Below are 21,461 nucleotides of genomic sequence, written 5' to 3'. Positions count from 1 at the left end.
GCTAATCAGGATCGGTTTATGATATTTTCTTGAGAAAATCTGGACAGAGTCTCACAAGTATTCTTATTTACATCTGATATGAATTTGTGAAGATATGTCAAGAAATGTCCCTGAAGTCTCTGTCCCAAGAAATCTGACAACTGTAAAGAATCCTTAAAAAATGTTAATTGTCCCCTAAAGCTGATGATGCTCAACTTGTCTACTTTTGCTTACATTCAATGCACCAGCTCAACACCAGCCCCTAAATAAAGTGCTATAAAGGCAGTTTAAAAAACATCATCTATCTTTCACTTGTATATAATTCACAAACACGGATAGACTTCCTATGGCTCGTTTTATAATAACGTCCTAAATGAACCGTTACACATGGGGTGACAGTGATGCCTCTCATCAGGTCAGTCACACACCTTCAGTGCTAAGATTTTCATTTCACTGTAGACTTGCAGTGAGGAGACTGCTCAGCTAAATGATGGCTTTGCCATGGCAACACACCGGCTCTCTGGGTCTCGTACACTATGCCAGGGCTCATTTCCATGACAACATTATCAAAATCTCTACCATAAACAGAGTGCTGCTTCAGCTTCAGTTTAAAGCTGCCCCTCACTGCCTCCCTGTTTTTTGGCTAAGAAACTGAAACTGGAGAATGTTAGCTAAATAATGGCACACACACACACACACACACACACACACACACACACACACACACACACACACACACACACACACACACACTCAACAAAAACTCAGGTAAGGTTTCATGCTTCCCACCATCCCTAAAGCACAACACACACAAACACACACACAAGCGGGCATACACACACAGGTTGAGGTGTGTGTGTTACCTGGCTTGCAGTGATACAGTCAGTGAAGGCATTCCTCCTGGAGAAGAACATAAGGAGCTGCTGCCAGCGTGAGGAGGACGTGGAGGGGGAGGAGGAGGCGGGAGAGGAGGTGGAGGGGGAGGAGGTGTGGGGAGGTGCCAGCTCCTCCGAGGAGCCCCGCTTGGGCCCCAGCTTCTGTTTGATACCTAGGCCCGCCCCTTGACCCCCGGATGCCCCGCCTACCCTCGAACTGCGAGGGTACAGGGTGTTGTTTCCAAAAATATAGTTCATCGTCTCTGCTGTCTGATCTTCCCTTTGACAGACAAGATTGAGTTCAGGTGGTAACGCTTCTCTGCTGCTTCATCTCCAGTCTCTCTCATCTGTCACTCATCGCTTTCACAGTGTCCCTGTCTAAATATACAGTCCAGCTTCCCTTTTCTTGCAACACTTTCTGAAAATGATGCTGCCTTTGTGGATATTTTTATCTCCTCTTCCGAAGTTTTCTCTTAATAATGTCCCTTTTATCTTCTTTAGCTCAGGATTAACAGAGCAGCTGGTGGAAGGAGAGATGAGGAGGAGGTAGAAAGTGCAGGACAGGTAGACAGGGTCCACTTAGAGTTGAAGCGTGAGTCTGTCTCTCAGGCTCTTTGTGTGTCTGTCCACCCATTAATCCATCTGCCCGTCTTTTTTTGTTCTCCATCAACTGGTCCATCATCCCATCTTCTCTCTAGCCAGGAGAAAGGTCCAACATCCACATCTCTGGAAATCCAAAATTCCTCTCCTCAGCTGCGTTCTTGCCTCTCCTCAGAGACAAGACAAAGTGAGGGGGTGTATGGGCCAGGCACACAAGGATATGAAGATTGATTATTTAAGGGAGTTCACTCTTTCCCTCTGTCTTTCCTCCACCCCACCACCTCTTTCTCCCTCCCTCCCGCCTTCTCTCTGAGTCCAAGGAGATGACCAGTCAATCTCCCTGCTGTCACTGTGTGTGCTCCCATTAAATATGGAAGGAGCAGGGGAGGGAGTGATGGGTGGCTGAACGGATGAAAGGAGGGAGGTGGAAGGATGCAGGCGAGAAGAAGAGCATCTGAAGTAGGTGGATGGTTGGAATCATTCTGCAACTCTTCTCTTTCTCCTCCCCTCTCTCTTACATCTCAGTTGTTTCTCCGTCTCTCTCTCTCTTCTCGTCTCTCTCACTCAGTACATTATTCAGTCTCCTTTTCTTTTCCTACCTAACCCCCACCCACCCTGTCTGTTTCTTCCTCTCTCTCTCTCTCTCTCTCTCTCTCTCGCACGCTTATCTTTCAGCAAATTGTCTTTTCCAGTCTTTTATTGGAGCTGCAACCCGATGCCCCTTCTCTCTCTCTCTCTCTCGCTCTCTTTCTCCCTCTCTCTCTCCCACTGTTAGATATCATTACTGGTGCAAGCCACGCCCCTACATTCCAGCCAGCCAATGAAATAACAGAACCCCCCTCAGTACATTCACACATAACACACACTCCAAATACACACACACCCTCACACATATATGTACACACATATGCAAAGATGCCTGTTGCAGTGTGAGGAGGAGACACGGTGGAAAGAAAGCTGAATGCCACCGAAGAATACGGTGAGCGCTGGCACTGGCTAGACAGATAACGAGATAAATGTTTGTGTGTTTGTGTGTGTAGGTGTGCTGAGGTGTCTGTGTGCATTTGTGTGTGTGTGTGAGAGTGGGTGGGGGGATGGGGGGGGAGACAATCTTGGAAACCGAGAGACACTAAGGCACAGTAATAACAGGTATGCTCCCAGTGCGAGTGTGTGCGCTGAAGTACATGCATGCTCGAGGTGATGTTGGTTCTTTTTTAATGTGTGTGTGTGTTTGTGAGAAAGAGACAGATCTTCTCCTGAGGCTGTTTCCAGACACTGCAGCACCCAGCTCTCCCACACACTCGCACTCACTCTTTAATGCACGTGCACACACACACACACACACACACACACACACACACACACACACACACACACACACACACACACACACACACACACACACATAGAGCATGACTCCAGAATGGAAAACAACAGGCTGTTGCTGGGCACCAACTGAGATAAAAGAAAAGAGAAGACAGGAGAGAGGCAAGACAAGCAGGCTAACAAGTGTCCTCACAGCATCCCTGAAGCATGGCATGGAAGTCTAGAGACTTTAGCATGCATTAAAATTGGCTGGCACATCTGGGTCAAAGGTCAAACAAAAGATGGGCGTACACAGGTTAGACTGACCCTCTTACAACAAAGCCGACTCATCCTAAGTGATGTGGACTTCTATCTCTGGTGTATACAGTTAGCCTACACAGCAAGATTAGCCTCCTAGAGGATTAGCCACAGGTGGAGCGGGACCCCTGTCACAGCCTTTTCCTGTGTTTCCTAGGGAACAGTAACTATAGTAACAGCTTTGAGACTCCTGAAATACACCTGGTGCTGGCTGACTAATGTGTTGTTTCCTAAGATCTGAACAGATATCTCAGAGATTTGTTAGGCTTCTTCAGAGTCTAAGATGGATCCTAGACCAAGTGTGAAATATAGAGGATCGCTCTAAATCTGACTTGAATTGCCCTAAATTGCATGGGACTTCTGTGAATACTGCAAAGTATTTTTATTTATTTATTTATTTTTTTGAGCAGTTAACATTTCAGTAGGTAGGTTCTCTCTTTTAACCCAAATCCCAGTCTTTACATAAACATTGCCAAGCAGCTTTGGTGCCTAAAATCAACCAAACAGCAAAAAATAAATAAATAAATTTAAAACCAGAGATCCCAGATTGGGCTCAGTACATAATATAAACTGTATATAAAAGATGGAAACAGTAAACTAAAGGCACTATTATTTTGAAGCCTTGAGTCTTGACTTTTTACAAACACTTCACTTTCACCCATATAGCCCAATATTCGCCTCTTGTCAGTAACATGGTAGCCACACGCTAAACACTCTTTAACTTTTCAGGCCAGGAGGCTACATTCAAGCGTGAGGGAGGGAGAAACAGGAGAGTCGAAAATTTTTCTACCGACGAGAGATCAAAGCATGTAAAATATAATAATAACCAGTGCAGCCAGTGTAGAGTGCCTGACGAGCCCAGTTATAAGTACACTGTTAAGACTTGACTGCACACCGTGTTTGCTGCCTCCTAAACAATAAAGTTCCATTGGAGCAGCCTTTTAACGCCTCTGTCTTTCTCTTGCTAGCAAAGTTGACCTAGACAGTAAAGCTAGTTAGCTACCGGCTACGACACAGAACCCGACATGTTAACCAGAGGTGTCTTTACCATGATTCCATCCAATGAGATGACAGTGCTAGCAGCGGGCCACCGCTTCTCTGAGTTTGAGACCCCTGGTGTACATGAACTGGAGATGCCAAAAGGATACTTTGCACTTATTGCTAATTTGCTCATATCAGCACGCTAAATCCCCAGAATAAAAAAGCAAACATAATAGTTGCTAATTCAGCATTTTGGGATCATCACTGTGAGCATGTTAACATGTTGATGTGAAGTTTGTGGCGCTAGTGCATTCTCACAAAATCGTTCTGTATCAGACTCTTGTGCTTTATTGTTGTGCCTTTGTCTAACATTGCTAAGTCAAAGTAGCACTATGCTAACTTAACTTTATTTTCCATTTTTAAAAAAGAAATGGTAGTCAAATGAAGAGGGCTCTGATACAGATATATCACAAAGAAGTAAAAGGCAGGCCCAGTTATAGTCCACAATATTAAAGCAGATAAACCTCTGGTGCTTCCAATATAAGGTGGATGCTTGTAGTTTTATACTGCTTTAAATTAATAAATTCTCTATATGCGTACTTATATGCTCTTTGTTGAATTTGACTCATTCCTGCTCATTCATTTTGAGTTTCATTCTTTCTTTCCTATTGGGCCTGTGTTGCATATGTCACTGAGACCAAATTAAGTGTTTTCTTCCACTGAAACACTGAAGGGTTTTATTTAGAAACAGTAAGTGTTGCATTTGTGTTAACAGCATCATGCAGAAATCAAAAATCAACTTTCTGTTGTGGAAAATTGCCAAATATGATTAATTACACGTCTTAGAGGAAGTCATGAATAAAAGCCAGTTTAAAATATACGCCTGTCACATTTTGCAGTTGAGAAAAATAAAAACCTCTAACCTTTTTAAGGAAATATTCTATTTATGAAAAAGTTTTTAATTGTCTAAGAACATTACAAAGAAAAACTGATAGCAGAAATTTAACACTTCACACACAACACAAACGTAAAACAACTATATCTGCAGAACACTGCACTGATGGAACCTCAGCCGCTTGCATTACCCACTATCAGAGGGTGTGGAGCGCCAAATCAGTCATGCCGCCTGCAGTGCAAACACTCAGTTAAAGCATATTATCCTCATAACTGGCATGAATTAACGCTGGAGGCATATTATTAGACTCCCCTGGTCACCTTCTCATACTGTCTGCAACTAGCCACTACAACACAAAGTACAAAACACACACACACACGTCAGCTGACACAGCATTATTTCTGTAGCACACAGTCCCTATCACAACCCTTAATGTGCGTGTGTCTCTCTCTCTTTCACTTTTTCCCTCTCTCTCTCCAGTCAAATGTCAGCAAGTGAATGCCAACTCTATTAATATTTCAGAACCAATTAAATAAAAGCACACATCATGCATGTTTAATGTTCGCCTGCTGAGAGAGCCAAATTTGCCATTCTGTCCTCTACAGGTAGGCCAGGCTGGTGATAGATAGCCTCGTGTACAAATGCTGTGTTTACTGTTTTTTTTTTTTTTTAACAAATTATTTTCTCCTACTGATCTGGCTGAATGACCTAGAACCTATTTTCTGTCCCAGCTCCACAGACTCTAGACAGGATGACCCTGTAAGCACAGTAACCCAGAATTTTCTAGACTTTCTGAACTAGTAACAGGACCCATAGAAGTGCTGTCATGTTCTCTAAAGAATGAATATACATTTGGAACATGGACACAGACCAACACCTGAAATGCAGTTCTGCACTGTTTGTTCTCACATTGCAATAGCCAGCTTGTAGATAGCTCTCTGTCAAACTCTAATATGTATTATCTTACATTGTCTACAGCCGTAAAGGGACCATGATGCAGTCAGAAGGACTGTAAAGCAGACGCCATACAGATCTATAGTGCAGTGGTTCCTAAGCATTTTGGCTCCTCACCAGCTCTTCCATTAGATTCCTCTTCGATTCTGGTAAGGAGAATTTTGCAGAGCTATGTCAAGCTTTCCTTGTAAATGCTGGGTATATAAAAAAAATGGACATAAAACACTGTAGCATAGACAAGCACAAACCCAAGCAAAAAGAGAGTCCTAATAGGCCAAGACGGATATTTAGGCTTTTCTGACTGAGGTCAGGATTGGCTTTTTTTTTGCTACGCAGCACGGTCTAAGTTTGTGATTTAAAGCAACAACAATCAATATGACAATGACGACGATTCAAATAACTATCAGCTCAAGGTTATGGTCATAGTGACAAGTCAATTCATCAGATTTCCCTCTTCAGCTCTTCAGAACCTTTTAGCATCATTCAGCTCTTTGTTTGGCCCAAAACTTGACGGTTATTGTTTACAGTGTTGTTTTTATTGTGACAAAGCACGTGGGCATTTTTTAAAAGAGCAATATCTGCTTAGCATCAAAAGGCAGACAGAGAAAAGCATTTTTCACAACTGCTGTTAACTCATGTGAAGTCTCACAGGGCCGTTCTGTACAGGGTGCACATGTTGCCCTTTAGACATGCCAGTTGCCCTTGTGTCCTACCTATATTAAGTCGATGACTGCCAGCTCTAGCTATCATTCAGTACTAACAAAATTACGAGAATCTTAATACTGCACAGTTCCACTTTAATGCTTTTAAGGACTTGATGATCTCTCATTTCCTTGTGACCAGCAAGCATTGAACAGCTATTTTAAGTCAGATATGACTAGCTAGGTGGCCCGGCTCACTATTTTTCATACTCGTTTAGAAAAACCAACACTGAGCAAAGTACATCAGTGTTAATTAAGCAGAGCACAAGAGGGTGGCAGTATAGGGAGGATCAAATCTGTAAGCTCCAAATGTTTAAATAACTAACTTTTTGAGAATCTAGCAGAAAGGGCAAGCTACTTCTGTGATGTTGTCCTATTAAGCACTTAGAAACGGGATTAAGTTTGAGCGGCAGGTCTCTCCCTGAAGGTAGACAAAGGCTGTGCGTTAAACGGCCGGACCGGCACAGTGAAGCAAACATCCCTGAAATGTTACAGTGAGCGGACGTCTTACTCAATGTTAATTACTATTACTGTAAAGGAAAAAGAGTTTGTTTGGAGAGGAATGAATTGGCTGACTGACAGGCTGATTAACATCCAGCAACAAATCTGTGCTCTGTGTCTGTCTGCCCATAATTCTCCCTTCATCCCGTTTTTTCCCATCACTGGCCCTCTCTGTCTTTACTTCCTGCCTAATTATCTGCATTAGCTTAATGACTAGGAGCCACTGAAGCTTCTGAGTACACCATGTATGTCTTACAGTCTGTGTGTTCAACACAGAGAGCAAAACGCTTTTTATGTTCCACTGCTTTCAGTCTCTGCAATAGATATACGGTTTGCCAGAGACTTTTTAAAGCAAAGTCAATTATACGACTGCTCTTACCCTCTATTCAGCGACAAACTGCTGAGCAGCTTTGTCAGTATTGATAAAAAGCATTTCCATTATCCCAACATTCAGTCGCCAAAGCATATTAAACAGTTTGATGAATAGAATTCAGTCAGATATTAATTTGTGAAGGCATAACCCTGAACAGCTGTGAACTTTGGGAGGCCTCTTCTGCCCCCTGCAGTTCACAAACTGTAACTACATGCATTGAAAGGAGCTCAAACTGGAGATTTGACAGAGCTCCTCCAACTGCATTCTAATGAGCACACAAGATACAGACACAGCAAGTTTAACATGGGTGACATGAAACGGGGTAGATAAGATGGGTTATAACCTACAATTTATCGTAAAGAGCATGATTACATATCGACACTGCAGTTGCACAGAAGACTATATGTGCTCGCGCCACATCCATGCAAGACCATGTGTGCAAACACAAGTGGGCACCATCACAGAAACATTTCAAACATTTTTTAAAAAATACACAAGGTCTGTATTCACATGGTCCACAGAAACAAAACAACATAATGTTTTGGTTGTGGTTTCAAGAAATGAATGCAGCACAGAAAGTTTGAGTAGATTTGTCTACTAAAGGTACTACATGTAGCATTTTTAAACGCCAGCAAAGTAAGTATATCATTGTAAAATTAATTATGTTATAAGGTATAGCTACCATCAAAGACACACTTTAGAAGTCGTGTCGTTTCTTAAAGATAACATTAAAATGGTCCAATCCCTCCACACTGCCTCCCCTCCAGTTGTGGCCCTTTTTCTAAAAATATAAACATGCTCACTTTTCATTCCTTCTGCCATCTGCTGCTTAGACCTCTGGCACTGTAGCAGTAATTGCACACAGGGATCGCACAGAGTATCCTATTAACGTTGACTTACTAACATTTTGTTAATGTTTAAATGCTGCATGGAACACCTTACAAAGTTTCTGTGCACTGTTAAAACACGATGTTTGAATTTCACCCAGTACAGTGAAGACATTCTGCAGATGTGTCTCACAGAAACGCAGAGAAACCTGCATGCTCATTTAATCGGAAGTTTACAAATGAGAAACGACCAAAAACACAAACAAATGAAGCTACGAACGCATGCCAGGATTACCTGGTAGTAGGCGTGACTTTGAGAATAGAGAGAGGAGAAAGGTGGGGCTGGGACTTCATTCAGCCTCTCTCCCTCTGGGTGAGGCCACGCCTCGTCATCAAAGGAAACCTCAGGTGATTCTACCTACAATGTACAGACATGAGCTCAACAAAGTTCGACACGCATACAAACTAATATGTTTAGGTGCACTGCGCTCTGATCATTGCACAGGTGTAAGACCGACATATACTTTTATCTAGAATATATTTCCTTCTTAATGATGGTTGTGCAAAGCAAAGGGAGAAAACAGAAAGTACGAATGGTCACATCTGTGTTCAATGGAAATTAAAATAGCTGAATCTCATTCATAGTCAATGATCATTAATGTAAACTTGGCAAAAAAAGTATAGAAATTTGTGTTTGGTGGATTATTTCTTTGTTGTAACAATGTTTATTGGCTACAAAATCCTATGCTGTTGAAAGCCTGTTTATTTCCCCTGAAATGGAGCCACATTTGTAAAGAAAATGCATTTGTGGGTTGTGCCAATGAAAAACTTGCCACACACACAACAGCCTGGCACCTGCTCCTCATGATGGTCATCAGCTCAGTCATATCCCGCTGTGGGATGTCATCCCATTCCTTGACCAGCATTCAAGTCAACCAGTGTGGCTGTGCTGGTCACTCTGGCACAAACAGCACAGCCAAGCTGATCCCACAAGTGTTCAGTGGGGTTGAGGTCTGACCTGCAGACAGGCCACTCCATCCTCTCCATTCACAAATTCTGCAGTTAGTCTGATAAATCCCACAATGTGGAGGCAAGCATTGCCATCTTGGAGGACATAGTTCGGTCCCAGACTGTGGAGATATGGGACCTGCCACTGGTTGCAGAGCCTCTTCTTGATATCTCTGCATTGCGATTGCTACCAGTGAGAACACGCCTCGTTTTTTCATTGAGGAAGATTCTGCCCCACACCATCACTTTGACACTATGATCCAACTGCTGTAGTCAGAATCTGGACGTAACAACGCTGAACATAACATTCCTCCAGATGTTCAGGTTCTAGTGCACATGTTACCGACACCAGCGCAAAAAGGCTTGATGGTGTACACCAGTCATGGCACCAGAATCTCAGAACAGATTAAACTGTTTGGCATTGACAGACAAGATCTGACAAGTCTCACACTCAACACTGCTCAAACCAAAAATGCATTGTCCTTAAAAATGTGGCTTCATTTAAGGGGAAATAAAGTTTCCAATCATATCATATCATATCAAATTTATTTGTATAAATTTCCGTACTTTTTGTGCTAAGTTTATTTAATTTAAAATTATGGTGAAAAAGAGGTATGATAAATTGTGAGCTTGGAATATTTACAGGAAGATATTATATTAATAAATCAGAGATAATAAACACAGAAAAGTATGTCTGTGTGCGTGTGTGTGTGTGTGTGTGTGTGTGTGTGTGTGTGTGTGTGTGTGTGTGTGAAGACAAGGGAAAAAAAGGTGGAGGGGGGTGGTGGGGTGAACATGGGGAGAACAGGATGGCAGCTCCATCTGTCATACACAAGGAAGCCAGATCCAGCACCTGTGGTCACGCACACACACACACACACACACACACACACACACACACACACACACACACACACACACACACACACACACACACACGCATGCATGAACACACACCATTTGGAGAGCAGAAGTTCCCAAAATAAACCAAATATCCAAATACACGCACACACATAGTTCCCCATCACAGATTTTATACAGACAGACAGGTGATGAGCTGCTGGAACGGACCGCTCTGCAGAAAGCAATGATGATAATGCAGATAATGATGCCATGCTGTGGTAAGGGCCAGGATATCAAGACCTCGAATGCATCTCCATAAAGTAAATGGAGATAAATGTGATAAGAGAAGGTCACAGGGGAATGAGCTTAAGTGCAGATGGCATCCAGCAAGAACGGCAGCCCAAAATTCTTTGGTTAAATCTGCAGGGGCATGCAGTAATTGATGATTGTCATTATTGTCAACAGAAGAATTGGTGTAATTTCAACAACAACAGAAAAAAAGTTTTAAATATAAAACGACAAGAAGGGAACATGCAGCCACAAGGTGGAGCTCCATGACAACTGTGTCTTCATCATGCTGACAAAATGAAGCGCTTCAGCTTGGTCCAAAGATCTCCCAGCGGACAAATACTGAACTTGTGCTGACTGACAACTGAGTCAGTGCAGAGACAATCAGATTACAGCATATAATGACTTAGATGTGACACCCCACTAATACACATCCTCCTCAGCTTTGGCTGCCAGCACTGAGAGCGGACGCAACTTACTCACAGACAGACACAGTACCACTACTGACAAAATAAAGACTTGATATATTAAAATAAACTGATAATCACACATGCCAGAGTTTTAAAAGGATGCATTAGTGCGGGAGACGACAGTGATGGGGACAAGTTAAAAAAAAGGAATTAAGAAAAGTGAAGAAGTGATATTAAAATCTGCTTATCCTTGTGAAAAAACCCTACATTCGTTACTACAATGTGATAGGAAGTAATTTGTCATTATCAGTGTGCATATAATTTTGTCTATTTAATGAAAAGACCATAATTATAATTTACCAGACACCAGTAAAGCTGACAATACACAGAACATCAATATAGAGCAGAAGGAAAAAGCATATACATTATGGATATGCATAGAGTGTGACCAACGAGTGTGTGTGTGTTAGAGAATACACAACAGTGTGCTCTCAGAGCTGTGCGAGTACAGAGACGCGAGCACTAATATGTGGACAGATACAGTCCAATCAACCAAAATAAAAAGATTACCAGGCTACGCGGTGCGATTAGGAGTGTGTGTGAGAGCGATAGAGCGTCAGAAAGGAAAGAAAGACAAAGCGGGGGGAGGCAGACAGACGCAGAGTGAGTGCAGAACAGAGATAGTAATGGGCCTCATTACTAAAAAATGGGACAAGCATTCGACTGAATCCCCTGCATGCACAGTTCTGCAAAAGTATTCTCCTGGTACAAAGAAAGGCTCTGTGCATGGAAGCAAATTTAGGGCAGTATCCGTGACTTCTAAGTACTTTCGAAAGAGGCCCATCTAATTCTGAAGTCATAGAAAAAGTTCCCCTTTCTACAATAGGACTGTAATATTAGATCAATTTAGACAATATCAGTGAACATCAGGGATGTGATGGCAGCTAATTAAACAGGTTTTTTTGCTGTAAATATTTGGGTTAGGTTAGTTTGAAAACTTCAAGCTTTCCAACAATACATTCCTATAGACAGGGGTGCACATAAGTGGTTCGCAGGTGTGCATGCGCTGTCAAAACAAAAGATGCCCACCAGATAAGAAGTTGCAACACGCGTTTGCGTACATAAGATTTTCTGGAGGGGGACAGCTGGCTTCAAACAAATGCCAGCTCACCTCCTGCAACCACTTTTCTGAGAATACGTGCTTCTTTTGCGTTCCGGACTCCTTCTGACATTTCTCTGGAGGTGGAGGAACACCAAAGTAATTGCTTAAAGGAGCTTCTTTGACATCTTTACCTCTAAACAAATGTGTGTCCTCCTCCAGAAAATCCTATGTACGCAGACGCGCGTTGCAACTTCTTATCTGGTGCGTGTCTTTTGTTTTGACAGCGCATGTGCACCTGCGGACCACTTATGTGCACCATCTTGACTTTCAGTTTACTACGTTTTCTGCTTTTTTAAAACAAAATCTGCTTTTAATAGCTGAAGAATAACACATCTTTTTCATATTCTGGCAACTCAAAGCATTTGGAAAATATTGTGGTCTTGGTTAAATACTGAAAAGACCAACCAGGGCTGGAGGGATGAATATGTTTATTTTACTAATGTGAGCCACAACCGCATAGCCCTTCTCAAAATGGTTTTGTGGCCGAAAACTAACAACACACAGTGATCAGAATGTGAACCACACCCTGCAAATCTGGAATCAATTTTAACATGTTGCTTAATGGAAAAAAACAAAAAACAATCCAACAAAACACTGCTGTGTATATACCTAATAATAGGAATTATACCAAATTATTAAGGGAGACCCATGATGCTCACTTCCGCCTACTTTACTAGAGTAGCTTTGCATGATTCACAGGGACAATAGTCTTGATTTATACAACACTGAACCTTGCTGCAACCCCTCAGTTCATCTGCTGTCTGAAAAAAGCTCTTTCAGCTCCCTTCTTTAATGACCTTTAAGTCAACTTTCTCCTGATTGGCTGTCTCTCTTAAACTGGTTTGAACATCAGGTTCAACATGTGTCTGAAGTGACCCTTTGGTACAGAGTCAAGAGCGCATAAAAACTATGAAAAAAGCAGCATTCATGCTCATGTATCATTTTGCCCGTATAAATACAGAAAAGCATTATAGATACTGCAAACACGACAAAATCCTGAGCTGTCATGTGAGGCATTAGCAACTGACTCATGCATGAATATATACAGTGCTAGCTTCAGGTATGACACTATGTTTGTCTGTGTTGTAGAGTCAAAGTCACAGAGACAGGCGGCCAGGGTTAGTTACCTGAGCAGGCGTGATGTGTGTATGAGTGACATATCCATGAACGTGTTGAATCTGAGATAGCTGACGCTCCGCCACCTGAACCAGCTCCGCTCCCCGGAGGTCATTGTGGCGACCGAGAGAGCCGTCCCTCCCCAGTGACCGTTCCCTTTCTCTCTCCATGGTTCCAGCACTCCCTTCATCTCTCCTCCAGGTTCCTCCCTCCCTACCCAGGGTCCCTCCATCCCTCCCCAGGGTACTTCCTTCCCTCAGCTCTCTGGCTACTCCCATTTGGTGATGCTGGCAGGGGTGATGGTGGAGTTTTGGGGCACCTGGTGATGCCCCTTCCTCTTCTTGACACCGATACTTCTACAGTCAGAATGGAGGGGAAAAAATGCGAGGAGGGAGGAAACCAGAGGGAAATTCGAAGGAAAAGCAAGTAAGGGCAAGGAAAAGACCCCCAGAGACACAGGAGCAACAGGGCAGAAATGGTTGGAAAGATGGAATATAGTAAGATGGGATAAAAGGAGGAGAAAAAAGGAAAAAGAGGAAGAAAGAGATTAAGTTTGAAGACAAGTTCAGAAGCAGAAAAGCTTCAGTAAAGCTGGAAAAGAAGAAAGCATTAGTGCAAATCCGCAACCAGAATAAAAAAGCATAGCAGAGCACGAGTGTGCGTGCACACATGCATGTGTAATGAGATGTTTTTGTAGTACAGTTTGTGTGTGTAAGCACATGGCCCAGTCCAGGTGTACACTCAGCATGGGAGTAATTGTTTCCTGAGCTTTCCATATCATACACATGTGAACGTGAGCACACACACACACACACATACACACACACATATAGAGGAAAGAACAGAAGTTTGCTGGCAAAATAAGATGCAAAACTGAATAAGGACAGTGAGTAGTTGACTGACTGCCTCAGGGAAAAACTGTTTCTTTCTATCCTTGTCATCGCTCTATACCTTCATCACGCCTCTATGCCTTCCACATCTATGACTCTCACTGCACAAAGTCTTATGAGTTTCTCTCCTTGCTCTGATTCCACATTCCCACACACTCTCACTGGCTTCCTTTTAATCTTTTTTTTAAAGTATTTGATGATGTTTCTGCCTAACTGGACAGAGTAAAGCAGAGGGAGTTGGTGAAGCATGTGGGGGAGGGATGCCGGGTCCTTTGCTAGTTTTTGAATCTATGACAGTTTATGTATACTGTGTAAAAACTGAGCCAGCTGAGCAGCAAGAAAAGGGACACGCTCCTGTACACTGATTAGGTGGATCTGGCTAAAATCCTTTATCCCTCATTAATTTTGCTGTTAAAATCTAAACCAACCGCAAAAAGAAGATACTGATAAAGAGGCACAAATGGGTTTTAAAGCTTCAAGACAAATGGAACTTGAATCCTCCGATCATATCATGATAACAGAGTAATTTCAGCTAATATAGCAAGTCAAGTCAAAAACAAATAATCTAAATAGAATCTAGTTCCACATAATATATTATGGGCTTTGGACTCGCAGCTTGAGCCAAACCCTGGTGTGAAATTGAAGTCAGAATGGATTGCATACAGTGTGAAAAGCTCCTTTAAGAGGTTTGTTGCTCTCCCAGGGTAGACTACTTGGCAGCTAACTGCATGCAGACTCAGTGTACTGCTCCTATAGCAAGACATACACCAGTTGAGAAGTTTACTAATGGCATGTCTAAAGGCAAGAATGGGCACATTTAATATATCAGAGTTTTCTCTGATATATTAAATGTGCCCATTCTTGCCTCCACAGGGGCAGGAAAGACGCTTGTTTGACTCTTATTTTCTCTCTACTTCTGACTGACATGCTTTTGGTCTTAGCCGTCAGCACATTTCTGTTCACTTCCACCAACCATTAACGCTGCAGTCTTTCAAGACTCATACAAAATACTTTAAAAAGTGTTCATTTTTAACTCCACATATTTATTCTGGCCCTCAAATATTTCTGATGTACTGCACTTCTGTGTTGGCTTTATTTTTCAAACCAGGAAGTTACATACATCTTTTACACTTTTTGCTGAAACCTATGCTTTTGGCAGCTGACATATGCTGACCATATTATTTCTATTTTTGTCCAAGTTTAATATGTATATCACTGCTGTGATAGTGGTGAGGTAGAGAGCGTACAGCCCGATCCGGTGGGGAGGTGTGGGATGCCAGATCGGGCGCCCCTCCTCTCTGCTCTCTCCTATCTTGTCACTTTTTTCTTACTTCCTTCTATCACCTTTTCTATCCCTGTGAAGAAGTGAGGCTTCATAAATATTAAAGAGGTAAGTATTATTTCTCAGTTGCAGTGAATTGATAGAAGAAAATAAATTGTAGAAAACTAAACAGAAGAAAGTAGAAGAGAAATAACAATTTAACATAAATCAGTGACGCACTCCAGGGCCTGGTCAACCCTGGCAAGGCTTCCTTGGATGAGGGTGTCTAGTGATAATGGTCGAAACACCCGATGAATTCAAGGTCTACTACTGACGATGTGTCTCAGTTTTTAATAAGATAATCTAGATCAGATCTCTAATCCCTAAACATAACCAAGGAAAGTTAAAAATGGCAGATTAGCTTGGGATGAAGGACTCAAATACCCTGTGAAGTTGAGGCACACAACGATGTGTCCCGTTGGTGAAGTTTCTGGGCTGCCTTTCCTCACAACAGCCAACCCTCAAGACTGTCTCCATTGGAAGCAACGCATTATCAGGGATCGTAGCATCAAGTCCTTTTACTGAATCAGAACTAAAGCTATACATCTCACAGAAAATAAGGAAGATTGTGAGAGTTCCTGTTAAGGCTCTGTCAGAATTTAGGAGCTAGGTACCACAAATGTGAAATAGAGCTAAATCTTTATCTCTGTTCTTGAATTTTGGGACAGAGAAGACAGAAAATTTCTGTTTGCTTGTGTTTATGTGTTTTGTCCTTGGAATAAACCGTAATAAACCCAAAGAGATCCAGTTGCCTTGTTGCCTTCGTTTTCAAGCTCTCAAGACTTCAACGACATAGATGACAAAGAACCTACACAGAGACAGAGAGTTGTCTTTATTTTGTCTTGTCTCACTGTCTTGATTGTCGTCACTGGTTTCTTGTTTTCTTGTTACCCAGCTGTTTCCACTCTCTGTGTTAGCTCTCAGTGGTCATTGTATAAATAGCTGTGCCTTTTCATTTGTCCCTCTTTACTGTGTACCTGCCTGTCTGTGTCCCATATGTTTTCCAGATCTTTGTTATTGTCAGGGTCCTGGGTCTGAGCAACCCAGGATCCCTGAGCAGTTATGAATTATATTATTATTATTATATGTATTTTGGTGTTGCTGCTGCTCTTCTCCATGCTTGTAGATGTGAGTGTGTGTGTGTGTGTGTGTCTGCGGGTATGCTTGGAGGATGGAGCTCAGCCACCTGCAGGCCTGAGGGGTGTGGCCCTGCGGAAGGACTGGCCACACCCGAAGTCACACACCTGCTGCTGATCAGGCCTCGTCGGGGGAGCTACTTAGGAGAGAGTTGGAGCTCCCACCGACGCGGGATCATTTCCTTGAGACTCCACGTTAGTCGTCCCATTGAATTGAGTTAATGTGTGTAAGTGTATGCCCGCGGTTATTTGTGTCCTGACGGCTGCGTCTATTGTTTCCCGCAGGAGGAGCGTGGAAGGCACGAAGAGCAGCGAGCACCGGGGGGTGCTGACACGGGAGCGGAGAGCACAGAGACACGAACTATTCACGCAGAGACACGACACGGGAGTCTGGGAGAACACGGGGATTTATTGTTGTTTTTGTTCCACTCTGTAAATAAACACACTGTTTATACATAGAGCACCGCGCCTGGGTCCTCCTTTCCCCACATCCCCACGGTCTGCCAGCCAGACCGTGACAGAATGATCCCGCCACTTATGGACCCAGCGGTCTCCGAGGAGAGGCTCAGGAGGGAAATTATGGACAAAGTGTACCGCATGTGTGAATTATGGTGGGAGAAGCCTGCGGAAGGTTTGCGTCACGCCGTGGAGAGGCGGCTGCAGGAGATGCTTCTTAAATTCCCCTGGCTGGTGGACTCCCTTAATGCGGTGGTCCTGGACTTCCTACTTTCCACCCTCCACCTCCACTCTCCTCCTCAGGCTGCCCACCAGCTCGGACAGCTGGTGGATTCACTGCCTGAGACGCCGGCCCCGACGCCGACACGGAAACGACGTTCGCGCCGCCAGCGTTCCTCACCGCAGCTAAATCCACAGACATCTCAACAGCCGGCTGTGGTGAGTCATATGGACAATTCATCGTCACTCACCTCAACTGTTTACTCTGGGGCTATGTTTATACGGTCAGCTGCCCAGCCGGTAGCCAAAGCGCAGCCCGCGGCCCAGCTGGTCGCTGTACCTCAGCCTATCGCCCGGCTAGTGATCCAGCCGTCACCTGCTGAATCATGCCCCGCGACATCTACCTCACCGCTTACCGTTTCATCCTGTTCACCATCCACATCACACGCTCAGCCATCTTCTCCACCAGCAGCAGCCTCCATTCCACTGCCCACTCCAGCGGCCTTGTCCGGAGAGAGCGACCTCACCCGCGTCCAACGCCTGATGGACTGGGTAACTCACACCACCAACACAAGGGCAAGAGTGGTGGGGTTAAACGCCATCGAGGCAATCCTGGAGGGGAACCCCTACCTCGGCCAGCTCAAGGGAGTTTCCGCCTGCCTTTGCACCCTGCGTAAAGCCCGGGGGGTAGTGCAAGCTCGGGAAACCTCAGACTTCGTCCAGCTGCAGCAGGAGCTCAGCATGCCCGAGCAGGAGCTCAGCGAGCCGGAGGAGCCCGCACCGCCAGCTGAGGAGCTCAGCGAGCCGGAGGAGCTCGGCATGCCCGAGCAGGAGCTCAGTGAGCCGGAGGGGCCCGCATCGCCAGCTGTGGAGCTCAGCATGCCCGAGCTGGAGCTCAGCGAGCCGGAGGAGCCCGCACCGCCAGCTGAGGAGCTCAGCGAGCCGGAGGAGCTCGGCATGCCCGAGCAGGAGCTCAGTGAGCCGGAGGAGCCCGCATCGCCAGCTGTGGAGCTCAGCATGCCCGAGCAGGAGCTCAGCGAGCCGGAGGAGCCCGCACCGCCAGCTGAGGAGCTCAGCGAGCCGGAGGAGCTCAGCATGCCCGAGCAGGAGCTCAGCGAGCCGGAGGAGCCCGCACCGCCAGCTGAGGAGCTCAGCGAGCCGGAGGAGCTCGGCATGCCCGAGCAGGAGCTCAGTGAGCCGGAGGAGCCCGCATCGCCAGCTGTGGAGCTCAGCATGCCCGAGCAGGAGCTCGGCGAGACGGAGGAGCCCGCTCTGCCAGCTGAGGAGCTCAGCGAGCCGGAGGAGGAGCTCTCGCTGCCGGCCGAGGAGGAGCTCTCGCTGCCGGCCGAGGAGGAGCTCTCGCTGCCGGCCGTCCACGTCCGGTGCGTCCACGTCAGCGATCGGCGCGTCATGGACCTGTTGCCACGCCTCGCTGTTGCTCACCGGAGCAGCGACGTTGCCATCGGACCCGTGGCAGGCCGCCGGAGGAGCAGCGCCGCCGCCACCGGACCCGTGGCAGGCCACCAGAACCGTTCTGCCGCCACCGGACCCGTGGCTGGCCGCCGGAGGAGCAGCGCCGCCGCCACCGGACCCGTGGCAGGCCCCCTGAACTGTTTTGCTGCTGCCGCCGGACCCGGGGCCGTCCGCCGGAGCTGCTACGTCGCCGCCGTTGGGCTCGAGGTAGGCCCCCTGAACTCTCTTGTTGTGTTGATGGGCCGCCTGTGACTGTTTGTGGCGTCTTTTCGTTTTCTTTTTGCACCGCTGCGGGATGCGCGGTCTGACTCTGAGACTGTGGACTGGGTCGGTTTGTTGTTTTGTTGTTTTTGCTTGTTTTGGTTCTGGCCCTCCGTCCTGGTTCCCCCAGCCGCCCGCCCTGGGTTGGTTGTGCTGTTTTTTGTTTTGGTTTTGGGGTCGTCGGGAGCCGACCCTTAGAGGGGGGGTACTGTCAGGGTCCTGGGTCTGAGCAACCCAGGATCCCTGAGCAGTTATGAATTATATTATTATTATTATATGTATTTTGGTGTTGCTGCTGCTCTTCTCCATGCTTGTAGATGTGAGTGTGTGTGTGTGTGTGTGTGTGTCTGCGGGTATGCTTGGAGGATGGAGCTCAGCCACCTGCAGGCCTGAGGGGTGTGGCCCTGCGGAAGGACTGGCCACACCCGAAGTCACACACCTGCTGCTGATCAGGCCTCGTCGGGGGAGCTACTTAGGAGAGAGTTGGAGCTCCCACCGACGCGGGATCATTTCCTTGAGACTCCACGTTAGTTGTCCCATTGAATTGAGTTAATGTGTGTAAGTGTATGCCCGCGGTTATTTGTGTCCTGACGGCTGCGTCTATTGTTTCCCGCAGGAGGAGCGTGGAAGGCACGAAGAGCAGCGAGCACCGGGGGGTGCTGACACGGGAGCGGAGAGCACAGAGACACGAACTATTCACGCAGAGACACGACACGGGAGTCTGGGAGAACACGGGGATTTATTGTTGTTTTTGTTCCACTCTGTAAATAAACACACTGTTTATACATAGAGCACCGCGCCTGGGTCCTCCTTTCCCCACATCCCCACGGTCTGCCAGCCAGACCGTGACAGTTATGTTGTTTTCTGAGCCCTGTTTGCATTTGCTTTTAACTCTGTCTCACCATATCTTGCATTGAGGTCTTGACGTACTGAAAGGCAAAAAAAGGTGAGTGGGACATTTTATCTACTAATATATAAGAATACAATAAGCTAGGCTGCTAAGCTTAGCAGCTAAGACAGCAAAGAGAAAGCACTAAGAGTTTCCTTAGACTTAAACTTCTTGTCAAAGTTTTGGTGATGAATATATGGCACCCAGAATAATAACCATACAGTTTGAGGGAGATAGGTTAGAAATGGCTTTAGGTTGGGCATTTGGATAATGCTCTATGTCAATACAATGTCGTAGTAAACTACAGGAACAAGTGTGACTGTGTGATTTATTGTAGAGCTCCCACTGTGACTCTACAGTAACTACACAGCCCACAGTGCTAATTAAACTTCTTTCCCAAGAGAGTATTTTAGACAGTTTGTGCAGATCTGAGCACACTGTTAAAAACTGTTACTATGAATTATTCAGTATCAAATCTGATATACTCCTAATTCAACAGACTAAACATTAGTTCATTCAAGAAATGTAACCAATACATTAACACACCGATTATAACAACTATTAGCTGACAAGGGCTCACCAGAGCATCAGCGCACTAAAGCACTATCACTACATTTGACCCTGCAGCTGACTGCCATCTTGGTCAGCAACAAGATGCCAAATCTATTCTGGATATTGTGTTCAGAGGCTGTGAGTGGGTGGCTGCTTTTCACAGGAGAGCACAGAACAGTATCAGCTAATTTCTGAGAATTCAAATGGACAAGGCTGTGTGTATGTGTGCACCCTGTCTTGTACACCCCCCCTTACATACTTTAACCTCATTTACACCAGGATAAGGACTAAACACCGTTGTGATCTGACTCGATCTCAAGACTTTCAGCATATTTCATTTCCTCTCCAGCGCTTGCTAAGATCTTCCTGCTAATTAGTCAGAAATGCCTCAGAATGCTCCTGAAAGCAGCGTCTGAACAGCCAGGCGCTAAGACCATGAAGAGGCTCTGGCTCACACTGTTGTCACAACACTGCCTCTACTGCCCTCTGCACTCGCGCACACACATACTCAGTCATAATCCTATATTCTGTGTTTTTATTTTTCGCATGGCACAAGAACACCTCTGAATGAATGGATGCATGAATGAACAGAGACACCAAATAGGTCTCTTTTCACATCAGTGTGTGGGTTTTTGGCTGCTTGGCTATTAGCAGCTGAGCATTCCTAATCAGGACTAGGACTGTGCCTGCAGAAAGCCCGCTGACCACACACACATACACACACAGAAGCAGAAAGACAGGCGTGCGCACTGAGACTGTCATGTGTTAGTGTGTCAGCCAGTCTTGCATAGCCAGAAAAACGTGACTAGATAGGGAGCAGATTCAGCATCCTAGTACATGTTTATGTGTTAGTTTGTGTGTGTTTGAGTGTGAGTGTGTGCGCGTGTATGTGCGCAGCGTAAAGCCAGGCATTAGTCACGCTTGGTGAGATATGAAAGAGCAGGGGATCCTCTGCCGTAAGGAACTTCTCACACACACACATGTGCCTTCATCCTTCTCTCTTTTCTCCCACATCTCGCTCTCTCTCTAATAGTTCACTGGAATCAAGCATAAAGCAATTATTTCCAGAGAAAAGGTGATGACCACACTGATTTATCAACAAAGGCAGCAAGAGAACAAATGGTTAAA

The 21,461-nt window shown here is 45.2% G+C and overlaps 2 protein-coding genes across 6 annotated transcripts in view; one reads left to right on the top strand and one right to left on the bottom strand.

Annotated features, from left to right (window-relative positions):
- The window catches only part of LOC146614611 (discs large homolog 1-like protein), a 116,114-nt gene that overhangs the window by 69,442 nt on the left and 25,211 nt on the right, over positions 1-21,461 (bottom strand). For 2 of the 5 annotated variants that reach the window (XM_085375378.1, XM_085375382.1), the window contains 2 exons: positions 13,148-13,492; positions 8,605-8,727 (listed from right to left, as the gene is read on the bottom strand). The exons of 2 other annotated variants lie outside the window; for them this stretch is intronic. In XM_085375378.1, the coding sequence (XP_085231504.1) occupies positions 8,605-8,727; positions 13,148-13,492 (468 nt within the window). Of the gene's footprint in view, positions 1-842; positions 1,113-8,604; positions 8,728-13,147; positions 13,493-21,461 lie in introns of those variants that run through there. One more of the 5 variants, XM_085375383.1, reaches the window with a different exon arrangement.
- LOC146614612 (uncharacterized) lies at positions 17,654-18,767 on the top strand. Its single transcript, XM_085376566.1, has 2 exons — positions 17,654-18,631; positions 18,759-18,767. The coding sequence occupies exons 1-2, from the start codon at positions 17,702-17,704 to the stop codon at positions 18,765-18,767; spliced, it is 939 nt and encodes a 312-aa protein (XP_085232692.1). The 5' UTR covers positions 17,654-17,701.

This window comes from Diplotaxodon limnothrissa, linkage group LG17 (assembly GCF_057381915.1).
Source record: "Diplotaxodon limnothrissa isolate DT_005_m linkage group LG17, D_limnothrissa_male_GT1.1, whole genome shotgun sequence".
Classification (NCBI taxonomy): Eukaryota; Metazoa; Chordata; class Actinopteri; order Cichliformes; family Cichlidae; genus Diplotaxodon; species Diplotaxodon limnothrissa.
This window is presented reverse-complemented; position numbering and strand designations above follow the sequence as displayed.

What these genes read in the sequence shown, in the direction of transcription:
- LOC146614612 (XM_085376566.1), top strand. Translation starts at nt 17,702, where the DNA reads ATGGACTGGGTAACTCACACCACCAACACAAGGGCAAGAGTGGTGGGG.